We start from the raw sequence: 25,527 nt of genomic DNA on the forward strand, positions 1-25,527 counted from the left end.
AAATCTATAGTTACTATTATTGAACTCATTATACAAAAGGGAAAACTGGGGCAGGAAGAAATTAAGTGACTTGTAAGCAATAGAACTAGTATTTGAACACTGGATATAAGGCTCTACATCCCATGTTCTGAAGGGTCTTTCTATATATCTAGGCAAATTTCAAACTCCTGGGCTCAAGAAATCCTACTGCTTCCGTCTCCCAAATAGTTGGGACTAAAGTTTACCCATTGTTTCAAGTTCTGTACCTCTATTCTTAACTACTATGCTTTTCTACTATTTTTTTTCTTTTTATTTGTTGTCCAACCATTGCCCTTTTTGCTCCGATGAACAAGTACATTAAAAGGAATTAGATGATTTAGCCTTTAAAGTCTTAAGCACTAAAGGAAGGTTTTGGAGAACAAGATGTTTAGAGATAGGCAGTGGGGAGAGGGATGAGATAGCCCTGACAATTCACTATGCTTAAAGATCAGGCAGACTTGCCTGTCTTTGTCCAGCCTTTGCCTTTTTAGGCCTGTGAAGAAAGGGGTGGATTAGGGAGCCAAGACAAGTGTGATTATAGTATCTGATAAAGGGGCTGGCTTCTAGCCTTATATAACTAAGGTACAAATGTATAGAGGATGAGAACAGATGATAGTCTCATGTTCTGTAAGTGATCTTGGCAGGAGGCTGCAAGCCAGTTCTGGCCGTGTGGTTGTAGACAACATAGATAGACCAAAATATTTGTGAAGGGGGGGGGGGGAAATCGAGATGGGAGAGGCCTTGAAATCAAATCATTAGAGAAGGGGCTGAGGGAGCCAGGATTGGATGCCCTGAAGAAAGAAATGTAATTCATTGTCTTTATTTCCTTGAAAGGCTATTCTTCCTCAGAAGAGAAAACTAACTTATTTTTCTTTGTGGCTTTAGAAGACAGAATTAGAACTCACAGGGACAGTGAAATGTATTTTGGAAAAATTGGACATAAGTGGATATGAAATATATCATCATCTTGGACTAATGTCTTTTCAGTTGTTAAAATGAATTTCTTTTGTACTTTAGTTGTTTAAACGATACAGCTGGCCAGGTACCGGTGGCATATGCTTGTAATGCTAGCTATCCAGACGGCTGATATTTGAGGATATCTGTTTGAAACCAGCCTGGGCTTCAAGTCTGTGAGACATAGCCATTTAACCTAAAAAAGCCAGAAGTGGAACTGTGGCTCAAGTGGTAGAATACTAACTAGCCTTAAGCAAAAAAGCTGAGGAACAGCACCTAGGCCTTCAGTTCAAGCCCTAGGACTGGCACATATATACAAACACAAAAAGATACAACCTTATCCTTTTTTTTTGGGGGGGGGTCAGGTCGTGGGGCCTGAACTCTGGGCCTGGGCGCTGTCCCTCAGCTCTTCAGCTCAAGGCTAGCACTCTACCACTTGAGCCACAGTGCCACTTCCGGCTCTTTTCTTTTTGCTTATGTGGTGCTGAGGAATCGAACCCAGGGCCTCATGGATGCAAGGCAAGCACTCTACCACTGAGCCACCTTCCCAGCCCCACAACCTTATTCTTTGTTCCACAATAGTAGCCTGTCCTTTCTCATTTGACTCAATAAATATTTTCTTATGTTGGCAATATAGTGCTTAGTAAGGTCATTTTATTTATTTATTTTTTATTTATTTATTTATTTATTTTGGGTCCGGTCGTGGGGCCTGAACTCTGAGTCTGGGCACTGTCCCTCAGCTCTTCAGCTCAAGGCTAGCGCTCTACCACTTGAACCACAGTGCCACTTCCGGCTTTTTCTTTTTGCTTGTGTGGTGCTGAGGAATCGAACCCAGGGCCTCAGGCATGCAAGGCAAGCACTCTACCACTGAGCCACCTTCCCAACCCAGTAAGGTCATTTTAGAGAGGAAGAAATTGAGGTCCGGGGAAATAATTTACGTGGTACAAATTGCATACCAGGTTGGCTAATATTCTTATTTCTTTCAATAAATATTTGTTAAATAAATGAAAGACTCAGAATTGGATCCCAGATTTTGTGATTCCTTGGGCAGTATTTTTCCACTCATATTTTTCTTAGCCCCTTTGGGGCATACCGGGTGGTATACCTTTCTGGTTGGCTGTGTTTTGTTGATCTTCTCTTTGGGATTCCCTCATCTGTAGCTGGAGCTGTGTGTACTCTTAGAGATCATCATCTAAGTTGTGTTTCCCACTGAGTGGGAAGGGAAAAAACACTACACCCACTGAAATTCTTTTTTTGTTACTTGTTTTCTGGGATCTTCATATCATTGCTGACAAGAGTGACTCATAGACTTGGCTATGTGATTTTTCTCAGTTAAGAGAGTTTTTTGTCTTCATTTTAAAAGAAATTCCTAATTTTTATATATGGTTAAGATGCAGTTGTTTTATTGCATTATGCAGGACACCATCGTTCTTTCTTCTAGCTGGGCCTGGACCTATGGATTGATAAAACACTGGGCCTAACTACGTGTTAGGATTATAGGGGAAGCTTTTGGGGTGAGGAAAGAGGTATTTAAAAATCCAAGCCGGGCGCTGGTGGCTCACGCCTGTAATCCTAGCTACTCAGGAGACTAAGATCTGAGGATTGTGGTTCAAAGCCAGCCCGGTCAGCAAAGTCCGTGAAACTCTTATCTCCAATAAGCCACCAGAAAACCGGAAGTGGCGCTGTAGCTCTAGTGGTAGAGCGCTTGCCTTGAGCTGAAGAACTGAGGGACAGCGTCCAAGCCCAGAGTTCAAGCCCTACGACCGACAAAAAAAAAAAAGAAAAAAGAAAGAAAGAAAGAAAAAAAATCAGGGAGATAAAACACATACATAAATAATGAAAGAGTTTGAGATAATTTTCAATAAAATGTAAAATCAGGGTATATACATATAAGTATTTACACATGGAGAATAAGTCATAATATAGTGGAAAGGACACATGCTTTAGAGCTGTGGGCCACCGACAAGTAAATATAACTCTTAGAACTACCATTTTTTTTAATCTGAAAAAGAGAGTAATAATAACCACATCACAGGGTTGTGAAGATTAACTGAAGTAATGTAGCATAAAGCACCAACACAGTGACTTGTACATGCGATACAGAAAACTCTTGGTAAATCCTTCCCTGTTCTTTTTCAAAGAGCCTTCCTGGAGGAATTGCACTTGAAAGCTTGATCAGCAATTTGAGAGAACATAGCATGCTGTGAATGAAGGGGTAGGGGTAGTTTCAGCACAGTATGTCAGTCTGGTGGAAGTTGAGGGGTACATGAAGAAAGTTTGGATTTTATTTAAAAGACATATTTTGTGGCATATTTCCTGAGAAAAATGGTCTAAGGTGCCTGATTAGCACATTTTCTAGCCTCTTTGCAACATTTCCAGGTTCCACAAGGACCAAGTTGAGCTGAGATTCTGTGGGTAGAGTTACCAGTGTGTGAAGGGTATCATGTTTACTACTACCCTCTTCTGTTTGGATAATGCTTTAGAGGAAGGCCTGAAAACCTTCCTCTATCCTTCTTTGCAATGCTGTCTGTGCTATGTACCTATCTTGAGCCTAACTAGAATGTGAATTTAGTGCGTGGTAGGATGGGAGAGATTACTGGATTTGAGGTATTTGCTCTGTATTTATGTAGCATTAAAAAGCTTTACCTTCATCTTTTGCCAGTTTAAGATGAAAACCTCTAAAAGTTGCATTTGATGCTAGATGTATCATGTTTCCTAAGTCAAGCTATGAAAACCTCTTTTGGAAGCCTTTCCCTGATTCCCACAAGAGTGTTAGGAATCTTGCTTCCACAGAACCTGATATATCCCTTGATTATAGCTTCACTACAAGATGGTAAAGGCTAGTAGGCTAGAAACTATTTTTTCCTAAGAAGAAAGATATTATACTTTAATTTAGAAATTATTCACTATTAGCTGGGTGCCAGTGGCTCATGCCTCTAATCCTAACTACTCAGGAGGCTGAGATCTGAGGATCATGGTTCAAAGCTAGCCCAGGCAGGAAAGTTCTTGAAACTCTTATCTCCAATAAACCACCAGAAAACTGGAAGTGGTGCTGTGGCTCAAGTGGTAGAGCACTAGCCTTGAGTTGAAGAGCTGAGAGACAGCGCTCAGGCCCAGAGTTCAAGCCCCATGACTGACACACACACACAAAAGTTATTCACTATTAAGCATTTTCCCCCCAAAAAGCTATATAGTAATTCTGATTATTTTTTCTTTTTCCTTTCTTTTTTCCTTTTTGGCACTACTGAGATTTGAACTGAAGGCTTTGTGCTTCCTAGGCAGATCCTAGGCTGAGTCATGCCTCCAGCATGAATTCAGATTTCTAAAACAAAAGACAAAACTTTTTCTGGAATAGATGGGGAAGTATAGTAAGGAACAAATAGTAATACAACTTTCCATTCATTCTTTCTCTCTGTATATAGGCATTATCACTGACTTGAGAAAAAGCAAATTGTCACTTCTGTACACACAGTTCACATAGGTAATAGAAGCAAATGAGTTACTCAAAGCATGGCATTACCTAGGGTCTGTTGCTCTCACTTGCTTTTTCATTCAAAGCTAGCACCTTGGCTGACTTTGAACCTTAGTTATTGGATCTAGCTTCCTTGGCAGCTAGGGTTATAGGCATGAACCACTGGATCCTAACTTAGGTAAGTTTTAGGGTTTTTTTTGATCATGGGGCTTGAACTCAGGGCCTGGATGCTGTCCCTCAGCAATTCAGCTCAAGGCAAGTGCTGTACCACTTGAGCCACAGCACCATGTCCAGTTTTCTGGTAGTTTATTGGAGATAAGAGTCTCATGGACTTTCCTTGCCTGGGCTGGCTTTAAACCAGATCCTCAGATCTCAGCCTCCTGAGTAGCTAGGATTACAAATATGAGCCACTGGCGCCCGGCTAGGTCAAGTTTTTTTTAAGGCAATGAAGTTGGGTGACTCTAGAACCTAACAAAACAAAGGCTTTATATAGAACAAATATTAATAATGAAGACTATAAGTTAGTGTTGGATTTTCAGCACTCTCTTTTCTTGTTTGGAGCTTAAAATCTCAGCTCAGTTGATTTGGTGGATAGAAATAAAGCTGGGGCCAAATTCCATCTTCTGTACAGGCTTAAGATAGTATGAAATGTTCTCTTCTCACCGGGTGTTAGCCCTAGCCTTTCCTTTTTTAGCGTTCTTCTCTTTTCTTTAATTGATTTGTATGCTGTGGATGAGCTGACAGAGGAGAATGTTTCCCTGAGGACGTGGCTTAGAATGGCAGCCAGGGTTTTGTGGGCTGATTAACTCACTGATTGAATCACTGACCTCTGGAGACACACCAAGGGAGGGAACCTCTGTCTATTTAAGTAGGCAGAACTTTGGTGGGAGCAGAGAGGGGTGGGGAAGGGAATGATGGTAAAGTGAAGAGAATGGTCAGAGAAAGCTAGAGTCAAGCTTTTCCTCAGCATCATTATTTAAAAAATTTAAACCATGTTTTAGACTTCCTTGCTGTGAACTCATACAAAAGGCAGAAGCCCAAGAGAATGTTTTTTGTCACTAACTTAGCTGTACCACCACAAACACTGCTGCTCTGTGGGATTTATTTTTTTTCTGTGTCAAGTGTGATCAGCAGTCTTTGCCTTGTTTGACTTCATGGTCTGTAGTGAGGATTGGTGAGATGTTGGATGAGAAAGCTCTGCATAACAAGTGAAGGTATAGTAAAGGAGTGTTGTACCTCTGGTTGCCATCATTACCAGAACCTTCCTGTCCTTGGAGGAGAAAATCATTGGACTCTGTTCTTGGAAGATCATTGATCTTATTTACTCTCATTCACTGTCTCCATTCACCCCTTCCACTATGTTTTGCTTCCCAACAGAGCCTGTTTAACTTTTCTGTCATTTTAGTGTATACTAATAAAAATTATAATAAAAAAGAATATGTTCTGGCTGGGTGTGGAGACACCCATGCTTATAAGAGGTTCATGGTTCAAGGTTAGCAAGACAAAAATTAGCAAGATTCCCATCTTAACTAAGAAACAATGCATGGTGGCTCATGCTGTAACACCAGTTACATGGATGTATAAATAGGATTGTGGTCCAGAATGGCCTAGGCAAAAAGGCCTACAGCCCAAACTACAAGAACTTATCTAAAACAAAACAAAACACTTAAAGTTCCCTCCTTCTTATAAAAAGGACTAGGGGCATGACTCAAGTGCAAGACTCTAGTTTAAATGCCAGTACTACCTGTACCAGCTATGGGTTGAAAACATTTCTGTTAAAGCACCCTAAGTGGCCAGGATTACAGGTGTGAGCAACCAGTGCTCTTCCCCAGGGACTATGTTTATTTCATTATCATACTTATCACAGAGTTGGTATAGCAGGCACTTGATAAGAATTTCTTGAATAAAAATATATACATTGGAATAATAGATCTGCTGTATACAGTACAAATTTTATGACGATGAGCAAGAGACTTGTCTTCTCTAAGCTGTAGTTTAGTTTATCTCTTGAATGGGAATCATAATCCTTGTCTTACGAGGCTGGAGTGAGCATCAAACACAGATGAAATGCCAGATGGTATGTAAATATCATTCCTTTCCCCACCTGCCAGGTATGACGTGTGGGGCCCAGTCATTTGCTAGGTACTGTGTTACTCCCATAGTGGGCTGTTCAACCCAGGCATGCTTGTGTGTGTGTGAGCTGCTATTTTTTGTATACTTGGCTTAGGAGAGAGGAAAGAAGAGGTACCTCAAGATTATCTTTAGCATTTCTAGCCTTTTCTTCCTTGCCCCCTTTTTTCTTTTTTAAGACAGGTCTCACTGTGTAGCCTAGACTGGCCTTGAACTCATGAACCTACTGCCTCAGCCTTCTGAGGATTGTAGGCATGCACCACCATTCTGGCTTTTGCTGTCTGACTGCCTCTTATTCTTCCTTGAACTCTTAGTTCCTAAAATAGCCAGAATATTTCTTTACCTCTCAGTTTTCCAAGTGTCTTAAGCAACCAGAAGCAGTTTTATTTTGGCTCTTTTAAACAGGCTCTGTTTAGTTCTTGTCATTCTTCATTAACCATTAGCATATCCTGCTTATACTGAGTTTCCTGACCTGAATTTTTTCCAGGACCGAAATAACACCACATCACTTTATCTGCTTCTCCCTACCCAGGGGAGGCATACTGGCCTGTGAGGTAGAAGACTTGAGTTCTGCCAGTATCTGACTGTGTGGCCTTGGGTGAGGCTCTTGTCTTCTCTGTGTTTCAGGCTTTTCATCATTAAAAATTAAGGATTTGAACCAAGTAAGTGGTTCCTAAGAGTCCTTACATCTTGTGTTTAATTTTTAACAAACTATTTCTCTTTTTTCGGGGGGGGTGGTCCTCATTTTTCTTATATATAAAACAAGTAAATTGGCCTGAATAAATTATAAAGTCCTACCTAGACCTGAATGTTTTTTCCTTTTTAATTTTTTTTTCTGTCTTGAATTGCTTTCTGGAGAGTTTCTGTGACGGTTAACAGTTGTGAACAGGAAACCCTTGAACACTTCTAACTTGGCAAAGGTTGCTGCTCCTGCTGAACCTCATCCCAGCCCATTTCCTGTGTTTACAGCCTTTGAGTTTTGAGCTTAGTGACAGGCCTGACAGGTTGTATTCTAGTACTTACTCCACAGCCTGGTACAGGGTAGGCCAAAATGGGTGCCAACTTGGGAGGCAGGAGGCAGGAAGCAGGGGGCAGGAGGCAGAAGGCAGAAGGCAGAAGGCAAAAACAAGAAGCAGGAGGGAAGGTATCAGTCTCTATTGTGATGTGTGGCCACAGGCAAATGACTACCTCTCCTACAGTTCAGTTTCCTCATTTGAAAAGCCAGAAAGATTAGCTAGTGAGATTTTATGACTCCAGTGTTGAAGGATGTGACTATCTGCCTACCTTCTATTCTCCCTTGAGGGCTTTTTATTTAACCTGTTTTTTCCATACACTCTACCTTGGAAAGGAGCTTCTTTGCTTTTTTTTTTTTTTTTTTTGGTTAGGGGGCTTAAGTTCAGGGCTTGGGCACTTTCTATGAGCTCCTTTTGCTCAAGGGTAGTGCTCTACCACGTTGAGCCACCTTGCTACTTCAGGTTTTCTAGTAGTTAGTTGGAGATGAGTCTGTTGGACTTCCTGACTGGGCTGGCTTCAAAACTTGAGCCACTCGTGCCTGGCATACTTTTATTCTAATCCAGACTTTGGAGACAGTTCTAGCCCTGCTTTCAATATCTATATGACCTTGGACAGCAATTTAGTATATTGGGCCTGTTTCCACACATTGGGGATAATAAAAGCACTAGTTTCACAAAATTGTAAAAGGAATAACTTATGTGGAAGTATTCCACACAATTCCTAACATGTTCATCTTCCTTTCCTTCCTCAGACATTATAATGTACTTATTTCTGTTCTTGCGAGAAACTAAAGAGTCTCTCAAGTCCAGCTCCAGAAGATTGAATAGGCCAGCTGGAGACAGAGTTCCTTATGGTTTGAAGAGCCTTTGCAGCATGGGAAGTGTAGCCTAGGCTCAGCAGTCTGATCTCAGAGGGGTCTCAGAGAGCCTCCAGTGCTTAACGGTTTCCTAACGACAATAGTTCTTTGTTTCTGTTTTATTTTTCAAGCTGGGCTTTGAAGGGCCAGCAAGTCTTAAACATGAGGAGCTAAAAGAAATAATTCTAGGCAACCTTCTACCCTTCCTCAGGCTTTGGTATTTTGTTCTCTTTCTCTCTTTCTGTCTTCCTCCCCTGCTTCTTCCCTCCCTCCATCCCCCCTCCTTCATGTAGATGGTTTTCCAAGGGACTTTTCCTTTTTTTTTTCATCCTTCTTTTCTTCCTTCCTTTCCTTCCTTCTTCCTTCCTTCCTTCTTCCCTTACTCTCTCTCTCCCTCTCTCTCTTCCCCCTCTCTCCCTTTCTCTCTCTCTTTCTTTCTTTCTTCATCAGTCATGGGCCTGGGGCCTGTCCCTCAGCTCTTCAGCTCAAGGCTAGTGCTGTACCACTTGAGCCACAGCACCACTTCCAGCTTTTTCTGCTTATGTGCTGCTGAGGAACCGAACCCAGGGCCTCATGCATGCAAGGTAAGCACTCTACCACTGAGCCACTTTCCCAGCTCCCCCATTTTATTTTAAGAGAAAAAAATCTTAGGGGAAAAGCCTGATTTTATTAAGAACAAATTAGTTTTACTTTAATCAGTGGACAATGTGATTTACTTGCATAATCTTAAATATTGAATATAGTAGTATTGTATTTATTTTGTAGATGGAAAAACAATGCCTCCAAAGGTTAAGTAACTGTTTGGGTTCCATATTAACAAATTATAATGATGAATCAAATGGACCCTACATAATAATTGGGAATATTTTGAGCTAGTGTATATAATAATAATTTAGCAGTTCTCAGTTGTGCTTATATATTATTGAAGTTTTAAATGTATAATAGAGTTTTTTTGAGTGTGTGATTGTGCTCATGTTCCAAAGATGTTTATCTTATTCCTAGTCCAACTTATACTTAACTCCTGCTCTTAGCAACAGTATTATGGCTCCAAATCTCAAGTTCTACCAATGACTTAGCCTTCTATCACTCTACCCCAACCTTAAATCCTGAGGTATTTGCCATCCACTATATGTCAGGCTAACGATGAAGTCAAATACTAGTTCTTGCTTTGGTCTTGTAGTGGTTAGATGGACAGTTATAACAAAAATATCATGGTAATAGTGTTTACTATATGCTTCACTCCTATCTGAAGTACTCTGTGTATTAACTTCTTTAATTTCCACAACCTACAGGTTGTGTACCATTTTCTCTTTATTTTACAGATAGAAACAGAAACAGAGAGTTTAAATAATTGGGCTAGATGTCATAGAGAGAAGCACAAAAGCTATAAGAGCACAAAAGAGGAGCTCCTAGGGCTAGAGGAGTTAGAAAAATCTTGAGTGGTTAATTTATAAAATCCAAGCACAGGGCTGGGAGGGTGGCTCAGTAGTAGAACACTTGCCTTGCATGCATGAGGTCCTGGGTTCGATTCCTCAGCACCACATAAGCAAAAAGAAAAAAAAAGTGGTACTGTGGCTCAAGTGGCAGAGCACTAGTCTTGAGCTGAAGAGCTGAGGGACAGCGCCCAGGCCCAGAGTTCAGGCCCCACGACAGGACCCAAAAAAATATAAAATCCAAGCTCACTGGTAACAGATGCATCACTAGTTCAAGGCCAGGTGGGATGTAAAAAGACTTTTTCTTTCCAATAAGCCTTGTATGTTTTGCTACACAATACCCATTATATTATAGACCAAGGGTTTCCAATTCCAACCTTGAAGATTTGAAGCCTTTGGAAAGGGATCTTGTCTATGGCCATACTGCCCTAAATCTGCCTGATCTCATCTGAAAGGGGCCCTTGAGGGAATCCTTATTATTTCCTTAATAATTTGCAAGGAGCTAGGTGCTGTTGGCTTACGCCTGTAATTCTAGCTACTCCGGAGGCTGAGATCTGAGGATCGTGGTTCAAAGCCAGCCCAGGCAAGAAAGTCTGTGAGACTCAGATCTTCAATTAATCACAGAAGTGACTCTCTGACAGAGCTAGCCTTGAGCAAAAAGTTGCTCAAGATAGCACCCAAGTCCAGAGTTCAAGCCCCAGGGCCAGGAAAAAATTCAAACATATTTATAAGATGAATCCTTTGTTGCTTTGTATGTCCCTCCCCTGCGGTATAGCCCCTGCTTTCACTGTATTTGATGTTGGTATAATTTGTGGAGGGGAAGGGAAAAAACTAATCATTTAATAGGGATACAGGTGGACCCATTGCAACAATGAGATGTACAAGTCATTATGTCGGAAAACGAACTTTACAACTTTGGCTGGGGGTGGGGGTGGGTGGGAGATGGGAAGGATGGGAAGGGGAAACAAAGGAGGAGGCAACAATGCTTGATAAGAAATGTACTCATTATCTTGCCCATGTAATTGTAACCCCTCTGTTCTGTATTTTCACAATTAAAAAAAAAGAAAAAAATTTAAAAAATTTAAAAAATTAAAAAAAATCAAGTAGATGCTAAAAGGACAATTATTATTATTATGGTTGTTATTGTTGTTGTTGTTGTTGCTGCTGCTGTTGCTGCTGATTTCCCTGCCTCTGTTCTAGTGTCTCTCAGATTTATCTTCTAAACCATCATTGTTTTTTTTTTTTTGTTGTTTTTTTTTGGTCATAGGGCTTGAACTCTGAGCCTGGGTGCTGTCCCTGAGCCTTTTAGCTCAAGGCTAGGGCTTTACCACTTGAGCCACAGTGCCACTTCTGGTTTTCTGGTGGTTTATTGGAGATTAGAGTCTCATGGACTTGCCTGCCAGGGCTGGCTTTGAACCTCGATCCTCAGATCTCAGCCTCCTGAGTAGCTAGGATTATAGGTGTAAGCCATCGGCACCCGGCTCATCAGTATATGTTCTAAACTTCAACTCTACCTTGTATATTCTACTAAAATTCATATATTTTGTAAAATTTAAATCTGTTTAATTCCTGAATGAATGAATCCTTTGATTGAGAGGATTCTGTTCTTTGCTATGTTAGGAATAACTGTTGTAGGAGTTTGGGAACCTTGAAATAATTATAAATTTACATCAGTTTTAAATAGTATTGGGAAACTGTAGTTTCTTCTATACTAACATTTAAAAAAAAACCTCTATAGTATAATTTTACTACCAACTTATTGGCATTGGCACAGTCCCCTTATCTTGTTCAGATTTCTTCAGCTTTACATGCTGTGTGTATGTGCACGTGTGTGTTAACACCAAAGGCTTCTTCCTGCCCTTTTAGAACTACTCTCATCTCCCTCTATCCCTGTCTCTGTCTCTAAATCTTCCTGCCCTCCATTCCTTTTTTGTTTTTGCCTTCCATTTGGAAAAGTTGTTCTTTCAAAACAATGTTATATAAATTGATGCACAGAGTATGAACCTTTTGGAGTTAGCTCATTATAATTTCTTGGAAAAATCACCAAAAATGTGTGCATTAAGTTCATTCCCTTTTATTGCTTGAGCAGTGTTATATTGTATATAAGTAACAGAGTTTAATCATTCATTGGTTAAGAAATATGTGGGCTGGTGTTGGGCTCAGGTGACTCATGCCTATAATCCTAGCTACTAAAGAGGCTGAGATCTGAGGACTGCTCAAAGCTAACCTGGGAGGAAAGTCCATGAGACTCTTATCTCCAATAAATCACCAGAAAACTGTCAGTGGTACTGTTGTGGCTTAAGTGGTAGAACACTTGCCTTGAACTGAAGAGCTAAAGGACAGTGCCCAGGCCCAGAGTTCAAGCCCCACGACTGACAAAAACGAAAAACAAAAGAGAAATACATGGGCTGATTCCAGGTTTTCAGCTGTTCTAAATAAAGTTATTATACATTTGTATACAGTTGTTTCCCGCCCCCGCCCCCCCCCCCCCCCACCATGGGTGAATCTGCAAAGGAGTTTGTTCAGGAGAGTTAGTTCCGGCTTTGTTCTGGGCTGGGTTGTGCTTTGCTGTATAGCTTTTGCCTTCAGAAATCATACCAGGCGGGGCTGGGAAGGTGGCTCAGTGGTAGAGTGCTTGCTTTGCATGCATAGGCCCTGGGTTCAATTCCTCAGCACAACAGAAGCAGAAAAAGTCAGAAGTGGCACTGTGGTAGAGCACTAGCCTTGAGCTGAAGAGCTAGGGATAGCACCCAGGCCCAGAGTTCAGGCCCCATGACCAGAAAAAAAAAAATCATACCAGGCTTGGGGTGATGGAGGACAGGCCTGAGCTGTAAGGATATTCCATAACACTTCGCTCTGGATGGTCTCCATACAGGGTAGATTTAATTTTTTTTTCTACTGCAGCAGAATAAGGTAATCAGGGATAGCTACTATTTATTTTTTTATTTTTTATTTTTTTGGGGTACTAGGGTTTGAACTCAGGGCCTTACTAGACAAGTACTCTATCACTTAACTCACTTCTCTAGTACTAGGAAAAGCTACCCTCAAGCTACACCTGCTTCTCAGAAGAATCATTCCGTTTAGAAGGTTTCTCAGGCTGTGTTCTCTCAAGTGAACAGGAGGACCAGTTATCTTTTATTATTTTAGTGAAAGCAGAACCATAATAAGAAGCGCTTTCCTAGTTCTGGTGTCATTTGGAGTCCAGGAATGTGTTCTCTGATTAATCAGGCAGCCACAGGCCTAAAAGACATTTGAGGCCGTCCTCTTGTTGCTATGGAAAATGGAATCCACATTGTTTTTACCCCACACAGTAGTGTGCCTGATTCCTCATTGTTTACATCTTCAAGGCATTTGTCATTATATTTTAGGGGTTGGTGATTAGAACTAATGATTGGAGCCAGCCTCATGTATGAACTCAGAAGAGTATAGTCTTAGCAGGGCAACTCATGGGTTGGACATCTCTCTTAGGCACTATGAAAAGTCCCCTTGTCTGGGCCAGTTCTTGAGTACCTAAGCTAACACTTTTAGAAAACTTTTCCCATCATGAAGCTATCTTGTGTTGATTATAATTATTATTTTGGCTGTCTGAGAGCCTGATGAGTGCTGGCTAGGACACAAGAATGTTTGGGTCAGGCACCAGGTCAGAGAGCTTGGGGTGTTTTTTGAGCAAGTGTGTACGGATTTAATTCCTCTGGGATTGTCTTGAATTTTCTTTTTTTGGGTCCAGTCATAGGCCTGAACTCTGGGCGTGGGCATTGTCCCTCAGCTCTTCAGCTCAAGGCTAGCACTCTACCACTTGAGCCACAGCACCACTTCCAGCTTTGTTTTCCTGCTTATGTGGTGCTGAGGAATCTAACCCAGGGCCTCATGCATGCAAGGCAAGCGCTCTACCACTGAGCCATCTTCTTAGCCCCATTGTTTCTTGTCATAGGCAGTTTTGCTTTACAGTGTGAAGACATGTGGCATGTGGAATCCCAAAGCTGGGAAAGCAAACCTTGAAAGTCAGTTCACAGCTTTCACTTGTCTCTAGATCAGGGTTTGTTTTGCCTAGTACTGAACTAGCCACCAAGGAACACCAGAAAAATCAAAGACTCCTCCTACTATCTTGGCAAGATAAGACTTCCAAGTGAAGTGGAAAATAGAAGACTGAGAAGTGAACAATTAGAAGGCTTTACTGTTTTTCCAAGAACTTTCCTGATTTTTCAGATAAGAAAATTAATCCTTAGGAGTAGACAGTTTATAGGAAAGTTGGAATTCAAGGATTTGCATTTTTGTAACTCAGCCTATATTTCAGTAATTGGAAGGTGAGAGCCGAAAGGATTCTGAAGGCCAAAGAAGTGTCTTTCGCATGTATGTATGTATGTATGTATGTATGTATGTATGTATGCATGCATGCATGTATGCATGTATGCATGTATATTTCCAATTGCCTTTGGCTAGTTAAGCTAGTTCTGTTTTTAGCAAAAACTTGAAGGTGTTAAATGAATATTGAAATGGGTGTTTCAACATATGAAAACTGAACTGGGGGTAAGAAACTTTTAATTCAATCAGAAAGATTATAGAAATAAAAAGGCAGGCAAATAGGTTGTCCAGCAGGAGACTGCAGCCCCGTGGGAGACCAAAGAATAGGCAGAGGGAGTCAACAGCTAGAAGATTCCTACTCCAAATGCCTAAGTTACAGAGGTGGTGGCTTGCTTGATGGTGACCAGCTTTAGAGATTAAGCCTTTTCCTTTGGAAGGTAGCTTCTATTGAGGTCAAACTGTGGAGAAAATAGTACTGAGAGGCAGTAGTAGATAAATGTGGAACAAGTGGCTGAGTGCCTCCCTAAGGGGAGTGGCTGAGGATTTCTTCCAGCAGATGATTAAGTTTCATATACATTTTCAGAAGCATCTTTCTGTTTTGCTCCTCCCTGCAGTATGCCAGGAGCTAGTTATTCCTTCTCTAGTAACTCCTCTCCCCCCTCTCCCTTTCCCCTTTTCTCTCCTCTCCCAGCCCAGGTGTAAATGTGAGTCCCAATTAGAAGAATAAAGCAAAAAGGGTGGGGGCATGGCTCAATAGTAGCATGGATGTGAAGCAAGCATGAGGCCTTGAGTTCATATTCTACTACTGCCAAAAAAAAAAAAAAGAAGGGAAGGAAGGAAGAAGGGAGGAGGAGAGATCAAAAGAGAGAAGGAAGGAAGAAAAAAGAAGGAAGAAAGGAAAGAAGAAAGAACATTTGTATTTTTAGAGTAATGAGACTTTGTGTGTGTATGTGTGTGCTGGTTGTGAGGCTTGAACTCTGGGGCTGGGCACTGTTCCTGAGCTTCTTTGGCTCAAGACTAGTGCTCTGCCACTTCAGCCACAGCACAACTTCTGGCTGTTGCTGAGTAGTTTACTGGAGTTACGTAAGAGTCTCATAGACTTTCCTGCTTGGACTGGCTTCAAACAGTGATTCTCAGGTCTCAGCCTTTTGAATAGCTAGGATTGCAGGTATGAGCCACCAGTATCCAGCTAATGAGACTTTTTTTATTATTATTATTTTTTGGGCCCAGTTGTGGGGCCTGAACTCTGGGCCTGGGTGCTGTCCCTCAGCTCTTCAGCTCAAGGCTAGCACTCTACCACTTGAGCCACAGTGCCACTTCCGGCTGTTTTCTTTTTGCTTATGTGGTACTGAGGAATCAAACTCAGGGCCTCATGCATACAAGGCAAGCGCTCTACCACTGAACCATCTTCCCAGCCCCATGAGACATTTTTTGAAGAGTTACAAAGGGTAGTAACTAGAGTGGTATTCTACAGGTGGTCACTAGCGTTGCCTGTGGCTAGCATTCCTGCTGATTAAACATTTTCAGTTTTCAGAATATTTCCTCTAGGACTGGTATACTGTTCAGAGAATAGCATTTGGAATAGTTAAGGAGTAGTGAACTAGGACTGGTAATTGCTTAACTTGGGGAGGAGGAGAGTGACATGTTAAGATATCTGACATAAACAACTGTGCAAGTTAGGAAAGTTGGGGGAGAGAGAAAGAGTCCAGATTCTGAAATCAAGAGTTTAGGTACCTGAGAGACATCCATGTGGGAGTGTTCAGCAGGTCCTTGGAGTCTATGGGTTTCTATGAATCAGAAGTGCAATTAATCAGAAAAATAATTAGGGGAACTGGCAATAAATTTATTTCCTTGGTGGTAGTTACATGGCTTTTCTGGGGCTTGAACTCAGAGCTTGGGTGCTGTCCTTCAGCTAGCATTTTACCACTTGAGCCATAGCTCCATTTCCAGCTAATTAGAGATAAGAGTCTCATGGACTTTCCTGTTTGGGCTGGCTTCAAACCTCAGTCCTCACATCTCAGCCTTCTGAGTAGCTAGGATTCCATGCATGATCCACCAGTGCCCAGCTGTTACATGCCTTTTTTTTTTTTTTTGGTTGGTCCTGGGGTTTGAACTCTTGGCCTGGGCGCTGTATCTGAGCTTTTCAGCTCAGGGTGAAAATTCTACCACTTGAGCCACAGTGCTATTTCCGGTTTTCTGATGGTTAATTGGAGATAAGAATCTCATGGATTTTTCTTGTGAGGTGGGGGTGGGGTAGAGGTGTGGGGGGGTAGGGACTAGCTTTGAACCACGATCGTTAGATATCAGCCTCCTGACCAGCTAAGATTACGGGTGTGAGCTACTGGCACCTGACTTACATGCTTTTTTTGAGACAGGGTCTTGCTTGTATAGCTCAGGCTAGCCTTGAACTCATAATTTTCTGCCTGATAACATAACAGGCTTGTACTCCCTATATCTGAGTTCATAATTTAAGTAATAATTGAGAAGAAGTAAAATGAGAAGAGGAAAAGTCATTTAGGAAATTGTAGTATGAAAAGTGGTAGCCATTTTTTTTTTTTAAAGCTTGGTGTGTATCAGTTACATAGGGGGAAATTTCATTGTTATATCTCCACACATGAAACTAAATTCTTAAAACTCTTGACATTTATATATATTGTTTTCATAAAGTGCATTGTTAAATGGTAGCACCTTTGTACAGCTACTTAAAGAAAATAACAAAATCAAATCCAAACAAAATAAAACAGACATTTATAAGTCAGGTAGAAAGAAGAGGGGCTGGGAAGGTGGCTCAGTAGTAGAGTGCTTGCCTTGCATGCATGAGGCCCTGGGTTCGATTCTGCAGCACCACATAAGCAAAAAGAAAAAAAAAAAGCTGGAAGTGGTGCTGTGGCTCAAGTGGTAGAGTGCTAGCCTTAAGCTGAAGAGCTGAGGGACAGCGCCCAGGCCCAGAGTTCAAGCCCCACAACCGGACCCCCTCTCCCCAAAAAAGAAGAAACTTGCCTTGCATTATAGAAAGTGAAGACATTTCCATTTAACACATTCTCTACTGAATGCCTGCTAATATGTCCGATATTTATACAGGTCCTTGAGGATACTGAAGTGAACAGAGAAGTACCTGCTCTGTGGAACTTCTAGTGGAGGGAGATAGACAATAAGTAAATAAAGTAATAAACAGATCATATCCAGGTAGAAGACACTATACTCTCAGAATTCCTCAAACAACTGTTGTAGAAAGCTGGTTGAAATAAAATTGTAAGAGAGACAAAGTCAAAGCTCAGGCGCATCTCCTCATGTTGCTCACTACGGAGATTTATATGTAGTTTGGTGCTGTGAATTAGATTTTGGTAAATGACCCCAAGGAGAGAGAAGCGAGCTTGTCAAAAGTCACAGTTTTGAATCTGTGTTCATTTGTGTCAGTGCTGCTTGTGCAATTGAAACTGGTACCAGTTTTGTCTAGAAAATAAGCTCTTCTGAATTTCATACTCCTTGCTGTTTCTTCCTGGATATAAGGGCATGATGTTCTGACAGGCCTGTGACAGGGACATCTCCCAGGGATCTGATCCCTCTGTCCTCTGTGGCTAACCTCAGAGACTGTACTCAGCTGAGATTTTGACTTTCATTGGAGATCTTTTTCCTGCCAATACCAGGTCTTAAACCAGTTCCTCTTCTCAGTCTCAACACTTGTATCCACCTTTCCCTACCCTAGCCTTCCCCCATTCTGGTGAAGTTTTTGTTTTGGGCCAAGTTTGAGAGACTCTCTAGGGATAATGCCCTCAGTCAAATCCCTTTTTGAGGTCTGATATGAGGGTCCATTTGTTCACCAGTTTTTACTGATTCAATTTTATGCTTTACATGGTGGATGTCAGTAGTAGTAATAGTAGAGGTAGTACCATTCTGGACCCTAGGGAATACAATGAGTTAAGCTTATTGCTCTTTTCTGAATCTCAGAGCATGAGAATTAATATGACAGAGTAATATTCAAAGAGCTTTAAGCATGGACCAGTAAACAGTGAATTCCTCACCTAGTAATAATTTGGGCAAGATTTGGACATAAGAGAAAGGACTGTGTGAGAGTGTTTTTCTTATTTTTGCTTAATTTTTAAATTGTTATTATAAAGGTTACAGTTACATAAGTTAGGTAAAGAGTACATTTCTTTTTGGATAGTGGCACCTCTTCCTTAGCTCTATTATTTATTTTTTGAGACAGGTTTCACTATGTAGCATAAGTTGGCCTCAAACTTGCTATTTTCTTGCTTCAGCCTCCCAAGTCCTGAGATTCCAAGTAGGGGGTATCACACTTGGTTTGGACTTTGTAGTTTTGTCTGCCAAACGAATATTAAGCCGTTATTTGCTTATGTCTTTATATACTTTTGTCCTGACTTTGCAAAAGCAGTGGTTAGTGTAACTGTTTATCCCTTATACAAATGAAAGCAGAAGAACCAAAGTGCCCTAGGGATCATTGTATTCTTCACCTCTTACACATTTTCAGTTTAAAAAGTTTTGAATAAACACAATGGTTTGGAGGAAAATACTCAATCTCATCTCTCCCCTGCTTTCACTCAACAACCACATTTGTGACAGTGGATGTATTGGGGTTTTTCCCCATACATCAATTTGGGTGTTATATAATGTATATAATTGTGTTCTAAAAGCATCTCGTTGAAGAATGTGTCATATCTCATAAGTTGAAGGTTTATTCCTCAAAACTGCCTCCTCTTACCACTTTAATGACAATCACATGTCCCAGGTTGTGTATGTGTGCGTGCGTGTGTGTGCCGCGCATGCTCCCGCGCATGTGCTACTCCTGAGGCTTGAGCTCTGGGCCTGGGTGCTGTTCTTGAGCTTCGTTTTTGCTCAAGGTTAATGCTCTACCATTTGAGCCACAGTGCCAGGTCTGGCTTATTCTGAGTAGTTTATTGGAGATAAGAGTCTCACAGACTTTCCTGCCTGGGCTGGCTTTGAACCATGATCCTTAGATCTCAGCCTCCTGAGTAGCTAGGATTACATGTGTGAGCCACCAGTGCCAGGCTCCCAGGTTTTCTTATCTATGCTTATGATCTATCAGCTATAAACCTCAATAACTGTTCTTGGGCCTGATTAATTCACAGAATAGCTCATAGAACTTGGGAAAACACATATATTTGTTGGTTTGTTATACAGGTTATTTATAGGATACAGATAAAGAGATGCATAGGGCAAGATATGGAGAAGAGGCATACAGCTTTCCAGCCTTTTCCCAGTGCACTCTCTTGGAAACTTCACATGTGCTGTCTTCTGGAAGAGCTCTGGGTGCTGCCCTTTGGAGGTTTTATGGAGGCTCCATCATATGAACATGATTGATTGTCCTTCTGGCCCCTCTGAATTCTTCCCTGGAGCTAGAGGGAAAGGACCAAAAGTCACAAGGGCAGCCAACCAGCAGTATTTCATTCCTGTACAGAGATGCCATTTGTCACTTCATAGATGCCAAGGATTTTAAGAGTTGTATGCCAGGAAATAGGAATGAAGACAAAAATACATTTGTTTTACTAATGTCACAAGTAACAAACTATTTATTATATTAAATTGTATCTCATGAGTACATGCCTTTAGATATTCTGTGTGATGAAATAGGAAGTACACACAACACTGCTGCATGAAGCAGTTTGATGTTATCTCAAGGAAAAACACTTGTGCTATTGGATTATAAATGGAACCACTTCAATTTCCAGGGAACACAATTTCTACTTGAAAAAACAGCTTAAAATTATGGTTATTCATACTTAGATGTTTAGCAGTCATCTTGAAAGTGAATGAAATGAATGTTTTGCTTTAAGGAAAACATCTTGACAGTATTTGTGGCCAGTGATAAGATTCTGTCTTGTAAGTGCAAATTAAATTTTGGAGGATTTGTATCTGTTACTTTGAGTTTGACAAGTTCCCTGGATTAAAAGCTTTTCTGGTGAAATCTGTAGTGATACTAATAACTATGATTACTTTTCTATTGTCTTAATAAAATGTGTCAACATTTGGGTGCTTTACATAACTCAGTGAACCAGTAGTTTCCAAATGACCTGAGCATCATGTCACACAACCATTGATATGGGCTAGGAAGGTGTCTCAGTGGTAGAGTGCTTGCCTTGCATGCATGAGGCCCTGGGTTTGATTTCTCAGCACCACATAAGCAGAAAAAGCCAGAAATGATGCTGTGGCTCAAGTGGTGGAGTGCTAGCCTTGAGCCGGAGAGCTGAGGGACAGTGCCCAGGCCCAGAGTTCAGGTCCCACAACCGGCAAAAATAAAAAAACACATTGATATATAAAAGATTCATTCCAAGTATAAGATTTTAATATTGGATTTTAATATTACAAAGCACAGAAAGTTCATGTACATAGTTTCAGATTTCACGTCTCAACTAATCTTTAGTTAACCTAACCTTGATCCCTTGTCACATTTCGATATCCTGTCAAAGAAGAATAACAAGACTTTTCTGAAAAGGCTATTTGAAATGTGTCTCCCCTTTTCAACTGCCCCATCTGTGTTTTGATCTTGAATAAAAACAATACCCAACAGATTGAATATGTGAGAGGATGACTATAGCTGTCATCTGTTAAGCCACATATTAAAAAGATTTTACAAAAATATAAAATAATCCCACTTTTCTTGTGATTTCCCTCCCCCCAGGAAATAATTGTTTTTATAAACATACTATTTTTATCTGAATTTTTTAGAGACTTGTTATAAAATGAATTAACAACTAAATATAAAATTGTTTTAAGCTTTTTCTGGTGGCTCACCTCTGTAATCCTATCTATGTGGGAGGCTGAGATTGGGGGACTATAGTCCAGTCATAAACCTGGGCAGGAAGTGAGACCCTATCTCAGAAACAACCAATGCAAAAAATAACGGAGGGCTATGACTTGACAGTAGTACACTGGCCTAGCAAGTGTGAGGTCCTGCAATTACCCCCATAACCCACACAAAAACAATTTTTTAATTTCTAATATGATAAATTACCAAAAAGTTTTTTTGTTTTTGTTTTTTTGTTAGTCATGGGGCTTGAACTCTGGGCCTTGGTGCTGTCCCTTAGCTCTTCAGCTCAAGGCAAGCGCTCTACCACTTGAGCCACAGTGCCACTTCCAGTTTTCTCAGTGGTTTATTGGAAATAAGAGGCTCATGGCCTTGCCTTCCTGGGCCGGCTTTTGAACCATGACCCTCAGATCTCAGCCTCCTGAGTAGCTAGGATTACAGGAGTGAGCCACCAGCGCCCCAGCTTCCAAAAAGGTTTTTTTTTTTTTTTTTTTTTTTGGGTCTGGTCGTGGGGCCTGAACTCTGGGCCTGGGTGCTGTCCCTCAGCTCTTCAGCTCAAGGCTAGCGCTCTATCACTTGAGCCACAGCGCCACTTCCGGCTTTTTTCTTTTTGCTTATGTGGTGCTGAGGAATCGAACCCAGGGCCTCAGGCATGCAAGGCAAGTGCTCTACCACTGAGCCACCTTCCCAGCCCTTCCAAAAAGTTTTTGAGATTAAAATTTTCAAGTGTATAAAGGAATCTTGAGACCAAAAGTTAAAAATAAAAACATAGGCCTATGTTGTCCTTTTTTGCCTAGAATTATTCTCTTATTTGCTCTAGAAAATCATATAGATGATTGTAGATTTGATATTTTAGGCAGTCATTAAAAAAATTATAGAGAATTTACCAAGAACTTGGCTTTTCGCTTGCTGCTGGGGCCCCGGGCCCAAACCTAATTTGTGGAAATTACAGTTTGGTGGTGATGATACATTGAACAGACAATTATAATACAATGTGATATTACCGGTTATAGCACTTAAATATGAAAATTCAGGCTATTTATTGTCAGAATATTGCAAAGACTCTGCTCATTCAGACTATATGTCAGTTTGATTGAACTAAAAACTTCCTGTACTTGCTTCTTTATAGTCAAGGGAAATGGCTAACATTAATAGAAGATGCAAACTGTTCACTGCTTCTCTGAAGGGAAAGAAAAATATTGTGAATATTTTGAATGTTAACTTTGTACCAGGTTCTGTGTTAGGTGTTTTAAGAACAGCTATTCACTTTTACTTAATTCTCACAAAAATCCTTTGTGGCATCTTATTATTCTCCTTTTGCAAATGAATTTAAGAGATAACCTCCATTTCACCCCTATGCAACTTATCAAGACAAATGTAGAAGAAATTTGATGATATTTCTTTTTATAAAAAATTCATTTTAAAATTTATCTTTAAATAGTTGTACAAAGGGGTTCTAATTCAATATGTCAATGTGTCACCCCTTCTGTCATTCTCCCTTAACATCTCTTTCACCCCCACCTATCACATAGTGACATTTCTTTTGCATACACACAAATTCATCTTACTTTTTTATTTTATATTCTTTTTTTGGCCATGCTGAAAATACAGGGAAGGCCCTGTATGTACTAAGTCAACTACTTTACCACTGAGCTACATCTTCAACCCTGAGGGTTTTTTTTTTGATGCAGGGTCTTGTTATGTAGCTCAGGCTGGCATTGATCCTGTCTCAGCCTCCTGAGTGTTGGGACTATGGGATGAACTACCATACTTGGCTTGTTTTTTTTTTTTTTTGGGTCCGGTCGTGGGGCCTGAACTCTGGGCCTGGACGCTTTCCCTCAGCTCTTCAGCTCAAGGCCAGCACTCTACCACTTGAGCCATAGCACCATTTCCGGCTTTTTTCTTTTTGCTTATGTGGTGCTGAGGGCCTCATGCATGCAAGGCAATTGCTCTACCACTGAGCAACCTTCCTAGCCCCTTGGCTTGTTTTTGTATTTTCATCTGCATTATTATTTGTGGTTTCTAGAAGATGAAACCAGCTCCTCCTCATCTTCTTCCTCCCTTTCCTTTCTTTCCTTTCCTTTCCTTTCCTTTCCTTTCCTTTCCTTTCCTTTCCTTTCCTTTCCTTTCCCTTCCCTTCCCTTCCCTTCCCTCCCCTCCCCTTCCCTTCCCTTCCCTCCCCTCCCCTCCCCTCCCCTCCCCTCCCCTCCCCTCCCCTCCCCTCCCCTCCCCTTTCCCCTTTCCCCTTTCCCCTTTCCCCTTTCCCCTTTTCTTCCCCTTCCCCTTTCCCTTTCCCCTTTCCCCTTTTCTTTCCCTTTCCCTTTCCCTTTCCCTTTCCCTTTCCCCTTTCCTTTCCTTTCCTTTCCTTTCCTTTCCTTTCCTTTCCTTTCCTTTCCTTTCCTTTCCTTTCCTTTCCTTTCCTTTCCTTTCCTTTCCTTTCCTTTCCTTTCCTTTCCTTTCCCCTCCCTCCCTCCCTCCTTTCCTTCCCCCTTCTTTCCTTCCCTTCTTCTTCCCTCCCTCCCTCCCTCCCTCCCTCCCTCCCTCCCTTCCTCCCTCCCTTCCTTCCTCTGCCTCTTCCTCCTTGTTTTGCCACCACCACCACCTCCTCCTCCTCCTCCTCCTCCTCCCCCCCCCCTCCCCCTGCCCTGCAACTCCCCTCCTCATACAGAGCCTGAAGGAAGGCTGTGGTGGACTCTGCAGTCTAGGAAGAGATTCCTCACAGAACTCAATAGCGCTGTCATCCTGATCCTATTCTTCCAGAATTCATAACTGTGCAGATATGCAACTCTCTTTAAGTGCTGTGGATCCAGGCACCAGTAAGCTCATGCCTGTTATCCCAGCTTCTCAGGAGGCTGAGACCTGGAGAATCATAGTTTGAAAGAGTCCAGGCAGAAAAGTCTTGAAAACCAGAAAAAAAAAGCCAAACTGAAGGAGTGGCTTAAGTGGTAGAGCCTCAGCCTTGAGTAAGAGCCATTGCTCAAGGCCTTGACTTCAAGCTCAGTATCAGACATAAAAAGTATTACATAATCAATCTCTGAACTGCAAAGAAGAGTATTTCTTTGATATATACTATAATTCGCCATTTAACTAAAATTACAGCTTTTTATCTTTTTTTTTAAACAAACAAAAAGTGAAAGTAACCAAAAGTCACCTGAACAAAAAGATGAAGTGCTGGCATGAGGGTGAGCAGACCTTAACTTTCACTGACTATCTTCTGCTCTTTGACTTTAGGCACAATTTGTTTTTGATATCTTTGAGCTTCAGCATTCAGCAGCATACTTCTATAGAGTCATATATGCCACACTTTGCAATGTAATATTTATATCCCTTTCTTATTTTGAAAAGAATTTGAACATATGGCAAGAGATGTGACCTGTCCTGTCCTACTGTTGTCTCTGGCAGGCAGACAAGTAAATCATTAAATTGATGAGGGTATTTCAGGTCATGGCTAACCTTCACAGCTTTAACCTGACCTTACTTTGTCTTTCTTTCTTTCTCCATCCTTCCCTCTCTCCTTCCCTCCCCCTTCCTCTGAGTAATGTTTTATCTCCCTTTTCTTGTACAGAATTTTGCCGGATTGACAAGCCCCTGTGTGACAGTGAGGATGAGAAGCTAAGCTTTGAAGCAGTCCGCAACATCCACAAGCTGATGGATGATGATGCCAATGGTGATGTGGATGTGGAAGAAAGTGATGAGGTGAACTTCTTACTTGCCTTGTCTCTCTTCTCTTTATGTGTGTAACAATCCCTGAAAGCTGCCTAGAGTATTCCCCCTGGGAAGATGCGCTCTGCTGGCTTGTTCTCTGGGAACTCATTCCCACTGGTCAAGGTGGCTCTCAGCAGAATAGCTCTCTTAAGAGCTAGCCAGGCAGACTGCAGTCTTGTGCTTGTGTCTGTGCCTACTGGCTAGTACCATTACACTGACTACCATGTTATTTGGGAGAGAGTTTTCCTGAGCTGTTCCCTATAATTTCCTTAGTTAAAAAAAACAAACAAACAGTTATTAGTCCAGGGCCTCATACTTGCTAGGCAGGCACTCTATCACTTGAGCCATAGCCCCAGCCCTTTTTTTGCTTTAGTTATCCTTTGAGTAGGGTTTCACTTTCTTTTTTGATGATGTGGGACTTGGGACCAGCTTCAGACCTCAGTACTGCGTTCTACAACCTCCTTCATATCTGGGATGACAAGCGTGTGCCACCTTCCTTTTTGAGTTGAAGTCTTGCTGACTTTTGAACTGTGATTCTTCCAGTCTCTGCCTCCCTAGTAGCTGGTATTGTAGGGATGAGCCACCACACCAACCTCTCTGATCTGTGGTGTAATCCTGCTGTTTCAGTCTTTATTCAGCCTATGTTGGCATGTGGGGAAAAAAAGCAAAACAAATCCCACCTAAGGGAGCTTCATACTTTACTTTGGAGATATAGTTGCAGGAGCTAGTTTGACTGGTCCAGATAGACCAAAGGAACTAGAGTAATCTCTAAATGGGTAAAGCTCTGTTATTCTGTGAAAAGATTGAAAGGTTTCATGATTTCAAGCACAACATGAATAAGCCATTTGGTGAAGCTTCC

The 25,527-nt window shown here is 41.3% G+C and overlaps 1 protein-coding gene across 4 annotated transcripts in view; it reads left to right on the forward strand.

Annotated features, from left to right (window-relative positions):
• Stim1 (stromal interaction molecule 1) overlaps positions 1–25,527 on the forward strand; it is a 186,811-nt gene that overhangs the window by 74,914 nt on the left and 86,370 nt on the right. For all 4 annotated transcript variants that reach the window (XM_070035138.1, XM_070035139.1, XM_070035135.1 and 1 more), the window contains exon 2: positions 24,529–24,659. In XM_070035138.1, the coding sequence (XP_069891239.1) occupies positions 24,529–24,659 (131 nt within the window). The remainder of the gene's footprint in view (positions 1–24,528; positions 24,660–25,527) is intronic.

Source organism: Dipodomys merriami, unplaced genomic scaffold, assembly GCF_024711535.1.
Source record: "Dipodomys merriami isolate MVZ:Mamm:240054 unplaced genomic scaffold, mDipMer1.0.p SCAF_25, whole genome shotgun sequence".
In the NCBI taxonomy this organism is placed as follows: domain Eukaryota; kingdom Metazoa; phylum Chordata; class Mammalia; order Rodentia; family Heteromyidae; genus Dipodomys; species Dipodomys merriami.